A 14875-nucleotide genomic window follows, 5' to 3' on the forward strand; every position below is an offset into this window, starting at 1 on the left:
GTGGGGTATATAAATCCAAACTGTTTTTCTTCTTAGTGGCAAATGAGTGTTTCCAACACAAGATAGAGCAAGCAGAGGTGAATAAGTTCTTGGGTCCTGGGTGAATGATCCTTAGATGAGTAGGAAGGGTACCGTCAAGGTTTGTACTTGAGAGTGGAGTGGGCTAATGTTGCTGCTGGATGGCAACCTCTAGTTCCGTGGTGGTGAACCTTTTGCACTCCAGATGTTAAGGACTACAATTCCCATCAGCCCCTGCCAGCATGACCAACTGGCCATGCTGGCAGGGGCTGATGGGAATTGTAGTCCATAGCATTTGGAGTGCCAAAGGTTCGCCACCACGGCTATATACCAATAGATAGTTTGTCAGTTTGTTCCATGGGTGTCACTTGGTTGTCACTTCTTAGATAAAGAGGCATAAGCTTATTTGGGCCTCTATAACAACCATGTGGCACTAGAGAGAATACAACCAGGCTTCCTCAGAGCTCTATTTAATGCCCCCAAATGTACTGCCAATGCAATGCTCTGCCAGGAAGCTGGGCTACTAAAAGTGGAGACTAGAGCCTGGATGGCTAATACCTTTTTTCCTTTCAGTTGACCCACAACCAGAGGTGGGATCCAGCAGGTTCTCACCAGTTCCCTAGAGTGCCCACCCCCCCCCCCCCCCACCCCCCCCCCCCCCCACCCCCCCCCCCCCCCACCCCCCCCCCCCCCCACCCCCCCCCCCCCCCACCCCCCCCCCCCCCCACCCCCCCCCCCCCCCACCCCCCCCCCCCCCCACCCCCCCCCCCCCCCACCCCCCCCCCCCCCCACCCCCCCCCCCCCCCACCCCCCCCCCCCCCCACCCCCCCCCCCCCCCACCCCCCCCCCCCCCCACCCCCCCCCCCCCCCACCCCCCCCCCCCCCCACCCCCCCCCCCCCCCACCCCCCCCCCCCCCCACCCCCCCCCCCCCCCACCCCCCCCCCCCCCCACCCCCCCCCCCCCCCACCCCCCCCCCCCCCCACCCCCCCCCCCCCCCACCCCCCCCCCCCCCCACCCCCCCCCCCAAAGGTTCGCCACCACTGCTCTAGTTCATAAGAGCTTATGTCCCAACGTGAATTAATTTAGGCTACAGTACCAAGAGGATCTCTGGTTTTGGCTTCGGCGGACAGACAATGACCAACTCCTCTCTGAAATTTATTTTCCATGCAGCCCTTGAGAAAAGAAGAAATGCTGGGAACACCAGAAGCCCAGTCTGACAGCAGCAGCTCATATTTGCACAGACTTAGGGGTTAAACTTGAATCGTTTCCACTAACTACCATTTTTTTCCAATTCAAGCACTTTTATTACACAGCCCTTCCGATTAAAAACGTGACGTAGCGTACTACCTAGGAAGCAGAAATGCTAGTGGCTGCCGTGAGTCACATGACAAAGAGCCTTGTATTCGTGTGGAAAAGGTGCTTACCCTCGCATGTTCTCCCAGAAAAGCCTGCACCTTTCTGGCAGGTGCAGACCACCTGTATTACATTTAAAAGGTTTTCACCAATGCATTGTTTAAAAAGTTTGCACCGCTCAACCTTCTATTATGGGTTCCAGCGGTGTGCGAGTACTGCGCAGGGTAGGAAACACACTGTGCACATAAAGATGAACTGCGTCTTGGCAGCAACGTGGCCCGATTAGCCACAGGTTTCTCCAGGCCCACACGGCTTGTGACCGAGTCCCCTTATCTTCAATCCCTTTCCTGTGCGATCCAGTGGGCTGGGCCTTGGTCTAAATCAGCTGTCGGCTCCGAAAGCCTTTCCAAGAAGCTCTTTAACTGAAGACTTGGGTAGCATGAACGTATCTTCCTCCTCCTGAAAGTGACAAGGTGCATTGTCTGTCTTTGTCTCCGTGCCACAGAAAAAGCCACTTACGCGCAGCACATGAGAGACGTGCCCTTCTCCCTTAAAGCAGATGTGTGGGTACCCAGGGCGTGGCCCCTTCTGAGGGGACAAGGTGTGTCCGGTTTATGTGTTTTCTAGAACGGTCCCAAAGGAGCACAAATGACATCAAGGGAGTGACACAGCTCGAGGCAACACCTGGTCGGGTCCTGCTAAGATTTTCGCATCCAGACTGAAGCCCGTCTCAGGTGCATAGAGGCCCCGCAGCACCCCACTTAGAATAACGTTGGGAAGGAGATCTGAGGAAAGGAGAACAGATGAATGAGGACACGCAGCCTAGTGGTCGAGCTATACAGCAGGAGACTCTTAGCCAGAGGTGGGATCCAGCAGGTTCTCACAGGTTCCCGAGAGTAGGTTACTAATTATTTGTGTGTGCCGAGAAAGGGTTACTAATTGGTGATTTTGTCACACGATTTTGGCCTTAGTTACGCCCCTCCTCTCAGCAGTAGCGCGCAGAACTTGAAGCAGTCTAGCGGGAGGTGCACCTGCGTGCATTCGTTTCCCGCCCAAGGACCGGCGCAGCGGCTGCATCCTTGCACAGCCCTGCCCCCGGAATGCCCCGCCCCCGGAATGCCCAGCCATGCCTCTGTCGTGCCCCGCCCAGCCCCATTGGTGCTACGCCAAGTTTGAATCCTACCACCGTGGGAACCTGTTACTAAAATTTTGGGATCCCACCACTGCTCTTAGCTGAATCTCAGATCAAGTCCACTTCCCCACCTGCAATTTGGGAATGACAGATCCACCCCGCAGGGGTGTTGTAACAATAGTTCTTCAAAAATTATTTGCACTCTGTTTTCTGGAAGTTGCTTAGTATTGAAGAAACAATGTGGCCAGCATGAAATAAGAGCAGGGCCAATACGTCTTCCGTCGGCTTTCCTAGGGGAGAAACGACGAAGCCTGGCAGCTCTATGATTTCCAGAGCGTTTATTTTGTTTGCAGCTACTGGGACTGCGATTTCAGGAGTCTGTAAAATGACATGCTGGTTTCTAGGGGAAAAAAGGGCTACATCTCCTCCCCACCCACTGAAAATCCCCCCCAAACCAAACATGTTTCCTTCTGATCTTACCTGTATAAGACGGGAGCACGTATGGGTCCCTGTGGTAGCTTATGACTGGCCGATGGGAGAGCAGGTAACTGAGGCTGCAGGGAGAGAAGGCAGATTTTGTGTCTGAGCAAGCAGGCAGAACAAAGGGGCCTTTTTCCTCCCCATTTTTGACAGGAAACAGCCCTCCCCAAAGCCAGAGTGCAAAAGCTGATCTCTGCAGCTGCCTGAGCAGACAGGCCACGGCGGGGCCTCTCTCTTGTCCAGGGGTCCATCCCTAAAACACGGGGACAGACAGGCACTCACCTGACATCCTGCAAAGCCAAGTCCCCCAGGGAGCTGCAGAGAAGAATAAAACCAGTGTGAGACAGGAAGGCGTTCGGGGTGGGTTCAGAAGGAGACACCCGCTGCTCTGTGCCAAAAGCCAGCATCTGCGCCCTTGGAAAGAAGCAGCTACGGAAACTTAAAAACACAGTCTTATGGGTGTCGTGGTTAAGAGCAGGTGCGCTCTAATCTGGAGAACCGGGTTTGATTCCCTGCTCTGCCACTTGAGCTGTGGAGGCTTATCTGGTGAACCAGATTAGCTTGTGCACTCCCAACACGTGCCAGCTGGGTGATCTTGGGCTAGTCACAGTTCTTTGGAGCTCTCTCAGCCCCACCCACCTCACAGGGTGTTTGTTGGGGGGGGGGGGAGGAAGGGAAAGGAGATTGTAAACTCATTTGAGTCTCCTTACAGGAGAGAAAGGGGGGATATAAATCCAAACTCTTCCTCTTCTCTGGGGTGAGGATTGCAACAACCTCTAGAAAATACCCAAGCGGACCTTATCTTCCCCCATTCCAGCTAAAGGCAGACAGGGCTCCAACTGCTGTGGCCGGCCGGAGTGCACTTCAAGGTCCACAGTCTTTCTAGAGCAGGGGTCTGCAACCTGTGGCTCTCCAGATGTTCATGGACTACAATTCCCATCAGCCCCAATTGGCCATGCTGGCAGGGGCTGATGGGAATTGCAATCCATTGACATCTGGAGAGCCACAGGTTGCAGACCCCTGCTCTAGACAGGTGCATCGCTGACCCCCACTTGATTCCTCCCAAAACGCTCTCTCTGAGAAGTACTCACCATGCCTCAGGGTCTTGCTGGAAGTGCCAGAGCTTCAGGAAGTCCAGCAGATCCCTGGGGAGCTCCGTGTTGTACAACAAGATTCCCTGCGGCAAAGAGGACAACCGGAACTGTTAAGCGAGGAAGAGACCCCCCCTTGAGCACAGGTGAGACAGCAGCTGTGCAGCTTACCTGCAGGTAGGCTTCCAGACCCTGGCGCCTCTGCTCCATCACCTTCGCCATCCAGTTGGGCACACGCTTGGGGGGGAAATCGGGGACTTTGCACCTCTTCTTGATCTAGGAAGGCACAAGCGAACTTCCTGAAGATGATAACGGCACCAAAGGGGATCCAAAAAGCTACAGGGGCCAGGCCTCGGACAAATCCCCTCTGCATGTTTTGGCTCTCTCTTCCAATGATTACAGAGAAGTGTGGGGTAACCCTCCCTTCTCTCCTGTAAGGAGACTCAAGGTGGCCTACAAGCTCCTTTCCCTCCCCCCTCCACAACAGACACCTGGTGAGGTAGGTGGGGCCGAGAGAGTTCAGAGAGAACTGTGACTGGCCCAAGGTCACCCAGCAGGAGTGCGGAAACACATCTGGTTCACCAGATAAGCCTCCGTCACTCAGGTGGAAGAGTGGGGAATCAAACCCAGATTAGAATCCATCTGCTCTTAACCACTGCACCATGCGGGCTAGCAGATAACAATGCTCCCGTCGGCTTATCTGCTATCCCAGGGCAGAGTAAAGGTGTGCCGAAGCTTGCTGTTAACCCCACAGACCCGTGATGGACACAGAAAGGCGTTTCCTAAACTGTTCCATGCAGGCTGCTAGATAGTGGGTGTGAGGAAGAGAGATAAGCGCCAGTCCTGATCTTCCAAGGGAGGCACCTCACCCTCTTATGAAGGGCGTGGAACTCGCTGTAGCGCTTCTCCAAGGAGTGCTTCCGTCCGTTGAAGAAGACATCCACCTTGAACACCTGCAAGGCAAAGGGACGTCAAATTACACACCAGCCTCCGAAAAAGGGTCTCCCACGCAGGGCTGTCGGTCAGATCGGCCCCTCCCGCACGTGCAGAATAAGGCACTTTCAATCCACTTCCGCAACTGTTTGCAAGCAGGTTTTGCTATCCCGCGTAGTAAAATCCAGCTGCAAAGTGGATCGGAAGGGCATTATTCTGCATGTGCGGAAGTCAAACATGGCAGCAGGTCTGAAGGAGAAAGGGTGCATCCCAACACTGTCTCTTGCTTCCTTACCCACAACGCACCCTCATCCTAACTGAAGCCAACTCCACTTGACAAAGGCCTCTTTGAAAACAGACCTTGGCCGGGCTCCTCAAAGCCAGGCGAGGGGGAGCCGTGCTAAACGCACCCTGTTCAGCACAAAGAAGAGCCAAAAGGAGAGCTCTCTTTCAGCCCTGCGTAGCGTTCACAGCTGGAGCGTGGGCCACACAAACTGGGCCTGATTACCATGGTGACGCATTAGATGGTTCGGGCCCCCAAGGCAGGGCCTACATACAAAAACAAAGATTTAAATCCAATTGTTTGGGTTCTTGGAGGCCTAGTGTAGTCATCTGACACCACCATCTACCCATCCGGCGGCCACTCTGAGCTACCACAAAAACATGCACCCATCTGGACCTTTTTCTGACAAAACAACTCTCCAGAACCAAATTCAGAAAAGAGCCGTGGTACGGTCCTCGCTGGAACGTACCATCTAGGCCAGTGGTGGCGAACCTTTGGCACTCCAGATGTTATGGACTACAATTCCCATCAGCCCCCGCCAGCATGGCCAATTGTAGTCCATAACATCTGGAGTGCCAAAGGTTCGCCATCACGGATCTAGGCAAGTTAGTGACAGAATCCAAACCAACCTCTCCCATCTCAACAACGACCCTGCAGTTGGAAAGTTAGCTCAGCAAGGGCAAGGATATGTCATAACTCTTCTCCTATCACGCTCCTCACATCTAACAGGGAAGAACCAAGTGATGTGCCCAAACGTCCACTTTGGTCGTGGCTGTGCGCACAGGGAAACAGGGAAAACCAAGCGATGTTATCTACTTTAAGTAAATAAAAATAAACTGCTAAGCAAAAGGTAAAGTTAATTGTCTCGCGGTGCATGTTAATTCACTTCCTCCAGCCACAGGGAAAGTTTTTTATGTTATGGCACAGCCGAGTAGCTGCTCAGGCCCTGAGCATCACCCTGTGGCCAAGACCGGCCCATCTCTGGTTTCTGAGATTTCATCGACTGCCCTTAGAGACTTATCAAAGTTCTCCCTCGATGGACTTTTTGCACTGAAAAGATGAACTGATGATTTGTGGAGCAGAAGATCAAGAAAAAGGATGTAAGAGAGAAAAATGTAAATTGTAATATCAATTAAGAGCTCATTTCTATTTTGACTGTAAGTAGGGAGAAAGTGGTAAACAAGTGTGACTATGCATTGTCGAAGGCTTTCACGGCCGGATTCAACTGGTTGTGGTGGGTTTTCCGGGCTGTGTGGCCGTGGTCTGGTGGATCTTGTCCCTGACGTTTCGCCTGCATCTGTGGCTGGCATCTTCATAGGAGTATCACAGAGGGAAACAGTGTGTAACAGACCTCCCTCTGTGATGCACCTCTGAAGATGCCAGCCACAGATGCAGGCGAAACGTCAGGAGCAAGATCTACCAGACCACAGCCACACAGCCCGGAAAACCCACCACAGCAAGTGTGGCTATATTTGGTGCAGAGGAAACTGGAAAAAACTTGTATTTATTTCCTTGTATTTTCCCCTTTTATTGTAATATGACTTTCTTCTTGTCTTAAGGATATTCGTTTCTTTCTGTCATTGAATAAGTCTTAATTAAAAAAAAAAAACAACTTTCACCCACAGTTTTTCCAGAACTACAAGAGTGTCCTTGTGCGTGACCACCCGCCAAGTACATAACATTCTCATGGAATGACACACGCACCCCTCAAACCACAAGTTTAGAAAACAGAATATTAAAAAAGTCCTGCCACCAGATCTCAAGAAGAAGAAGAAGAGTTTGGATTTTTATCTCCCCTTTCTCTCCTGCAGGAGACTCAAAGCGGCTTACAATCTCCTTGCCCTTCCCCCCTCACAACAAACCCCCTGTGAGGTAGGTGGGGCTGAGAGAGCTCCGAGAAGCTGTTACTAGCCCAAGGTCACCCAGCTGGCGTGTGTGGGAGTGCACAGGCTAATCTGAATTTCCCAGATAAGCCTCCACAGCTCAGGCGGCAGAGCTGGGAATCAAACCCAGTTCCTCCAGATTAGATACATGAGCTCTTAACCTCCTACGCCACTGCTGCTCCTCAGGCATACATTTAAAGCTCCGGAAGAGATGAATCTAAGATCTGGGGATTTATTCCCAGGAGAGGGCGAGCTGCATAAAACAACTCTTTGCTTGCAGTCAGAAGCTTGCAAGGGAGCAATTTCACAATGCCCCCCCCCATCTGTGCCATTTGCATGATTTATTTATTTCCCAGTTCTAAAGTCACCTATTATATGTGAATAAAATCTCCTTGGAACACTAATTATTTGTTATACTCTGGAATTTGGACTGGCTTATTTTATGGGTGGTCTACGACTGTAATAAATGAACCCACGCACTGTGCTGGAACCTAGCTTCTAGAAAGGAAACGTTTTTTTCACTCAGTCCTGTTCCCCCGGCTAAAATTCCACCGTTCGAGCAAGGAGCTTTTTCCTCGCTGGAAAAAGCCAAGCTACACCAGTTCTTCCCAGCACGTAAACATCCGCCACCCACTTAACCAAACAGAAAACAACAGACTCTGTTTTGATTGAGTCACGTCATCTATGCTTCCGCCCCTGGAATGAAGGGAGTGATTTCTCGTCCCTGGATTACTGAGATCCCCTTTTTGCCGGCTTGCATTTTTACACCCCCGCCAGTCACGGGCCAGGAAGCTGACACAGAGGCAAGCTCAGCTGGGTGACTCATGTTTCCGAATAAAATAAACTCCTTGACCTCTTGTCTCCTTGGGAAGCCCACGAAACAGCACCTCACTTAGTATCCGCATCACCCTCTGACACCTTCAAAGCACTTCACGCCTGTGATCTTCTTGGAATCCTTCCACACAACCTTGCAACGTAGGGCAGTATTATCCCTACCATGCAGATGGCGACGGTCAGGGATACAGACTTGCTCTGCCGCTTGAGTTGTGGAGGCTTATCTGGGGAATTCAGATTAGCCTGTGCACTCCCACACACGCCAGCTGGGTGACCTTGGGCTAGTCACAGCTTTTCAGAGCTCTCTCAACCCCACCCACCTCACAGGGGGTTTGTTGTGAGGGGGGAAGGGCAAGGAGATTGTAAGCCCCTTTGAGTCTCCTACAGGAGAGAAAGGGGGGATATAAATCCAAGCTCTTCTTTTTCTTCTTCTTAGGGACCACCTAAAAGATTCATAGGGTGAGCAACGCTTGCACTGGGACCATGCCTAGTCTATCAGCCACTATGCTCCACCAACTCTTTAATTACTCTTGAGCGGGTTGTTGTGGGTTTTCCAGGCTAACTAAACATTTCCTTCTCACTAGTCACAGTGTGTAACAAACTTCCCTCGGTGATACACCTCTGAAGATGCCAGCCACAGATGCAGGCGAAATGTCAGGAACAAGATCTACCAGACCACGGCCACACAGCACGGAAAACCCACCACAACCAGTTGAATCCGGCCATGAAAGCCTTCGACAATACTCTTGAACTGTTTGCGTGATCCGGATTTTGGAAAGGCTGGCTGTGTCTTCCAAACGTATTGACTTAAAACTTTGTAAGAAACCCATTTTTCCTCCCCGAAGAGGTACAAGGAAGCACCTGTTTGCAGGTGATTTATGGAGAGATCCGGCTAGCCTCAGCCGCGCACGTCAGGTCTCCCACAAAGGCAGCGCCTAAAATCCAGCTCGGCAAAAACGTTCACAGTTCTGCAGCCGCAGCTGAAAAAACTGGACGCCAGCCCAGTAAAACCATGCATGACCTGCACCCTCGGAAAAGCTGCGTCTCGCACTTTCTCCTACAGTTCTGCAAACTGCACAGAACACTGCAGCTAGCCAAGCCGCTAGGAAACGACAAGAGCCGCGGCCCATTTACCTACAGCAAAGTTTAGTTCCTTCAGAGCTGAGATTATGGAAATATTTATAGCAACACAAGCAGGGAATGCTGGGGGGGCGGGCGGGCTTTCAAGTAGTTGACTCCTCAGGAGATCTGGGTGCCAATTCTTTTTTTTTGTCAGGGGGATTGTATTACAGTGATTACGATGCATTCCTAACCTAATGTAACTGCTACCAGATATATGTAACCCGCCTGCTACATGTTATCGCTGCTATTCTAAGACATTCTTTCCTTGATCTTTGCTTTATGGCTTCACACGCTGAGTAGATAACTAGGCTTTCCCCTGACACTGTAGTCCCATGGAAAAGAGAGTTGTTTCCGCTGCCCTGTGGGGGTAGGATGCCTGGTGGCTTTATCTCTATCGCCGATCTTGGGGCGCCTCTGCTCCAAATGATCTCTTCCTCACATTCCTTGGGGAAAAGGGAGGAGGGATCAACATTGTAATAAAATGGGTAGAAAAAACCAGGTTCCTCAGAATTGGCTATGCCAAGCTGGGTGCTTTGATGTTGAACAATAAACGCCGCTGATAAACGATACAGAGTCCGTTTATTGTTTCAAGGTTCGAGACCTGATACCTTTTCCCTCAGTGGCCAAGTAGCTCTCTCTCAACGTAAGTTGCCACACAAAATTGTTGTGAAAGCAAAACTGAAGGGCAGATAAACCACGAAATCAGTCTTTACTATGGCCATAGACCAACCTGAGGTAGATACAACAATCAAAAATAATCGGGGGAAAGCCATGTCTTCGTTTCTTTTCTATATATCATCATTCATCATTTCAACCTTTATTGGCATGAATTTAGGAATACAACTGGGGTTGAGAAGAATCAGATCAGGGTTTAAATAAATAAGTGTAGAGGTTATCAACAATTAAAACATAAATAAATAGATATGCTAAAATCTGCGACGAGTCTGTTGTGCCAGCCCACTGCCAAAGTCCCTGGGTGGGGTACAACTCTAAAACACCCTAAACACACTCATATAAAACCATCTTCAAATCTCCTTTAAAAACCCCATCCAAAAATCCATAATCACCCAACCCACACAGAGCCCACCCTGACAAACTTCAGAATTTGGGATGGGGCTGAAGCCCTGAATTCTCTGGAGAAAACGTGAGGGGACTCTCATTGAAAGAAAGCGGAGCAGCAGTGGCATAGTGGTTAAGAGCAGGTGTACCCTAATCTGGAGGAACTGGGTTTGATTCCTTGCTCTGCCACTTGAGCTGTGGAGGCCTATCTGGTGGACCAGATCAGCTTGTGCATTCCAACACACACCAGGTGGGTGACCTTGGGCTACTCTCATTTTTTTGGAGCTCTCTCAGCCCCACCCACCTAGCAGGGTGTTTGTTGTGAGCGGTGAGAAGGGAAAGGAGCTTGTCAGCCCCTTTGAGTCACCTTACAGGAGAGAAAGGGGGGGGGGGATATAAATCCAACTCTTCTTCTTCTCTACCTTTTAACCCTACCCATTTAAAAGAAAAAGGAATATTTCTGAAAGCCAAAACACAACCCCAGCGGGAAGGGGGTGTGCTGTAAACAAGCAGGTTTGCTCGGTGCTGAAAGAGGCCCTGGCAGACCCATAGCCACGGTGGGACAAAAAAGGGGAATCATTCGCCATGCCCCTCCAGTCAGAATCTGGGTTGTTATGAACCCCATCACCAGACTCTCCAAGTGCAAATTCTCTATTCTTTCCCATTCTCTCTTAAAAAGGAAGGAGCGGAGGTGAAAAAAGGTGTGAATCCTGTCATCCATCTTCCAGATGTGAATTCTCTATGCAACTCTATGCAACTTGGCTACAGGCTACAGAAATAGCAGCTAGCAGGGCTGGAGTGACCCGATTTCAAAAAAAGCTTGGTGTGTGTGCGCGCGCGTGTGTTGCGTTTGTGTGTGTGTCACAGGCTGTCTGAAACTTTTGGGCACTTTTCTGATTTTGGCCACCTTGGATCTATTGCCCCGTGGCTTATTATGAGACCCCCCCCTCATGCTATTCAGTGACATTGCTGCATACTCTGCATACACCTTGACTCTCAAGCACGAAAACTGGTGCATGAAGAACAAAGCGCAACTAAAGGATAAATAATAATAATTAATAATGATAATAATAAATAACGTTGGAATCCCGAAACCCAGCCTGCCCTCCTCACCGTGTGCGCCGCCCGGTCCGCGCTCCGGTCCAGGTCGGCCGCCCGCAGCCCCACCGACGGCACCGCCACCGACAGCTTCATGCTCGGCTCCCCGCTGCGGCCGCCCCGCCCCTCGCCGGAGGAGTCCATTCCTTGCTGCCCCCGCCCACTCCTTGCTCGGCCCCGCCCCTCGCCGGAGGAGTCCATTCCTTGCTGGCCCCGCCCCTCGCCGCAGGGGTCCATTCCTTGCTGACCCCGCCCACCCCTTCCTGGGCCCCGCCCCTCGCCGGAGGAGTCCATTCCTTGCTGGCCCCGCCTCGCGTCGCCCGGCCCCGCCTCCAGCCTTGGCTCGCCTCTGCCCTCCGGACCCGGATCTCCATAGCGACACGCGTGGGTGTCTTCTGGCGGGATGCAGCGTGCCTCTGGGCGTGGGCAGAATGCCCTTTGTCCCAGACTGGTCTCCATTAGCTCCATGCTCAGACCCAAACGCAGCACAGATAATCCTTAATAATAATAATAATAATAATAATAATTTTTAAAGAAATTTCTCACACATAGAGGATGCATTTATGAGCCTGAGCATTTTGTGATTTTTCTTTAGAGCAGCAGTGGCGTGGTGGTTAAGAGCAGGTGCATGCTAATCTGGAGGAACCGGGTTTGATTCCCCGCTCTGCCACTTGAGCTGCGGAGGCTTATCTGGGGAATTCAGATTAGCTTGTGCACTCCAACACACGCCAGTTGGGTGACCTTGGGCTAGTCACAGTTCTTCGGAGCTTTCTCAGCCACACCCACCTCACAGGGTGTTCTTGTGGGGGGGGGGGAAGGGCAGGGAGATTGTCAGCCCCTTTGAGTCTCCTACAGGAGAGAAAGGGGGGGATATAAATCCAAACTCTTCCTCTTCTTCTTTAGTTATCCTGTCCCATAGGTAAGGGTCACCCCAGATGTTGTGGGATTTCTTCCAAACATGAAGGGATGCTGGCCCTAGTTCTTCATTTAGCCACCTGGCTATGTTTCAGCTCTTGACCATTTGTTTTTGATCATCCCTACTTCACCTGCATGCTCTTACCCTCTTTCCCCGAATATAAGACATCCCCTGAAAATAAGACGTAGTAGAGGTTTTGCTGAAGTGCGAAATATAAGGCATCCCCTGAAAGTAAGACATAGCAAAGTTTTTGTTTGGAAGCATGCCCGACAAACAGAACACAGAAAAATAAGACTTCCCCTGAAAATAAGACATAGCACATCTTTGGGAGCACAAATTAATATAAGACACTGTCTTATTTTCGGGGAAACACAGTATTAGATACACTACAGCAGGATTGTACTGATGTTGGGGTCCTAGGCCTCCAGTTTTGGGTTGGGGATTAATATCCCCACCCCAATGCATGCACGCTTCCCTTTTCACAGTGCAGGGGAAAATTGGGACAGGCCAAAGCCAGCTTTTCCAACCGTAACATTCAGCAGAACCTAGCTGCTGTTGACTCAACTTCAGCGCTGCTACGGTATGTTACGTGACAACCAAATTTTGCCACTCATCGCGCAGACAGGGACTGGTGAAAATGCAACCACCGTTAGAACGCAACGGGATATCGAAAGCCCTTGCTGTTTGACGCTATCCCAGAGAATACAGAAACGTGCCCCAGACTGAATCCAAAAATACCCCAAAGCAACTCACTTTGAAAGGAGAAGCGGTTGAGGACCAGGAAAAGAGAGGAAGCCGATACAATGGACTTGGCTTCTTCTTTTTTGAGGGGAAGGCCAAGGGAATGAAATATCCTTGCCAGAGATTTCGAACCGCTGCAACCACACTCCGTTATGTGGCAGATCACACCCACAGCATCTAGGAGAACCACTGTGGGGTAGTGGTTAAGAGTGTCAGCCTGGTATCCGGGGGACCTGGATTTGAACTCTCAATGTGTGCCGTGAAAGTTTTGCCATGTTAGTTCTCAGCCTGACCAACCCCACTTGGTTGTTGTAAACATGGAGAGAATGTAGGCTGCTGGTCCCCGCTGGGGAGAAAGCAGGGGTACAAATGGAGTCGAAATCCCCCCCCCCCCATCCCACCGTTTCAGTTTCCATCAGGCTATTTGGAGAACACAGCTTGAGCAAAAGTACACTTAAAGCCTTGTGCATTGGGGGAGTAAGAGAAGAATCATGCTGGGACCAAGAGCCAGACCACATGCGGGTGACCGTAATAATGCTACAAGCTGATGACATTTTTTGTGTGGATTTCTGTATCGTGGATTTCTGTACAAATTCGATTTTTCTTTTGTTTATTGTTCCTCCTTTTTCATGTTCTTCTCTACTCTTTTTGGCTGGCCTAATGGCCGTAATAAAACTGACTGACTTGTGTATGGGGGGGGAGAGGGGGCATTTTTCAAACCAGAGCACACTCGGTCCACTTCTCTTTATTCTTCCGTGTCTGGCCCCTCCCCTCAGTCTTTTTGCGTCAGCTACAGCCTCTTATGCACGCCTAAAACTAAGCAGACGGAACCTGGGCGTTATGACATGCTCCCTTCTGACGTACAGAGGTAGCCCACAGAAAGAAGGCACAGTCACCCATAACTTTTTTTGTTTCAAGAGTCCCTGTTAGAAGCAAAAACAAGGATCTTCTAAAGCCAAGAGTCATGGTTTTCTAAGGTCAGCTTACCCCCCATCACCAATGCAGCAGTGCCGCCCGAACCAAGAACAAAATTATCGAGCCATACAAACGTAGAGCGGACAAGCGCCACCCTCTTCCCAACGTGATCCTAATCCTACTGAAAGTTATACCTACAATGTGTGAGCTGGCTAACAGCAAAAGAGAAGAGGAGTGTGCGTTACTGCAACACATTTGAATCCAGTAGCACCATACAACAAAAAGAAAAAGAGTTTGAAGAAGAAGAGTTTGGATTTATATCCCCCTTTCTCTCCTGTAGGAGACTCAAAGGGGCTTACAATCTCCTTGCCCTTCCCCCCTCACAACAAAAAACCTGTGAGGTGGGTGGGGCTGAGAGAGCTCAGAAGAACTGTGTCTAGGCCAAGGTCACCCAGCTGGCGTGTGTGGGAGTGCACAGGCTAATCTGAATTCCCCAGATAAGCCTCCACAACTCAAGCGGCAGAGCTGGGAATCAAACCCGGTTCCTCCAGATCAGAGTGCACCTGCTCTTAGCCACTGTTCTTAGCCACTACGCCCCTGCTGCTCCCTCTGAGAGCCCCTCTGGGGCTGAGAGAGTGCCGAAGAACTGTGATTAGTCCAAGGTCACCCAGCTGACATGTGTTGGAGTGCACAAGCCAATCTGGTGCACCAGATAAGCCTCCACAGCTCAAGTGGCAGAGCAGGGAATCAAACCCGGTTCTCCAGATTTGAGTGCACCTGCTCTTAACCACGACACCACGCTGGCTCTCCAACCACCAGACCAACAACATTTTGAGTGTGCAACCTTTCCAGAACCAAAGCTTCGGTATCTGGCGAAGGGAGTTCTGACCCTCAAAATCTTATACTCTGGAAATCTGACTGGGTCTCTAACATGCTACTGGGCTCGATTCCAGCTGTTCTACGGCAAGCCAAGAGGACCATCCTCTGAAACTCTCCCTCCTCACTCAAGCTCAACG

At 51.0% G+C, this 14875-nt stretch overlaps 1 protein-coding gene across 1 annotated transcript; it reads right to left on the reverse strand.

Annotated features, from left to right (window-relative positions):
- Positions 1–1161: 1161 nt before the first annotated feature.
- Positions 1162–11438, reverse strand: SNX22 (sorting nexin 22). Its single transcript, XM_048519669.1, has 7 exons — positions 11303–11438; positions 4945–5028; positions 4247–4351; positions 4076–4161; positions 3267–3299; positions 2985–3058; positions 1162–2157 (listed from the first exon to the last, which is right to left on the reverse strand). The coding sequence occupies exons 1-7, from the start codon at positions 11429–11431 to the stop codon at positions 2027–2029; spliced, it is 642 nt and encodes a 213-aa protein (XP_048375626.1). The 5' UTR covers positions 11432–11438; the 3' UTR covers positions 1162–2026.
- Between the last annotated feature and the right edge of the window lie 3437 nt (positions 11439–14875).

This window comes from Sphaerodactylus townsendi, linkage group LG17 (genome assembly GCF_021028975.2).
Source record: "Sphaerodactylus townsendi isolate TG3544 linkage group LG17, MPM_Stown_v2.3, whole genome shotgun sequence".
In the NCBI taxonomy this organism is placed as follows: domain Eukaryota; kingdom Metazoa; phylum Chordata; class Lepidosauria; order Squamata; family Sphaerodactylidae; genus Sphaerodactylus; species Sphaerodactylus townsendi.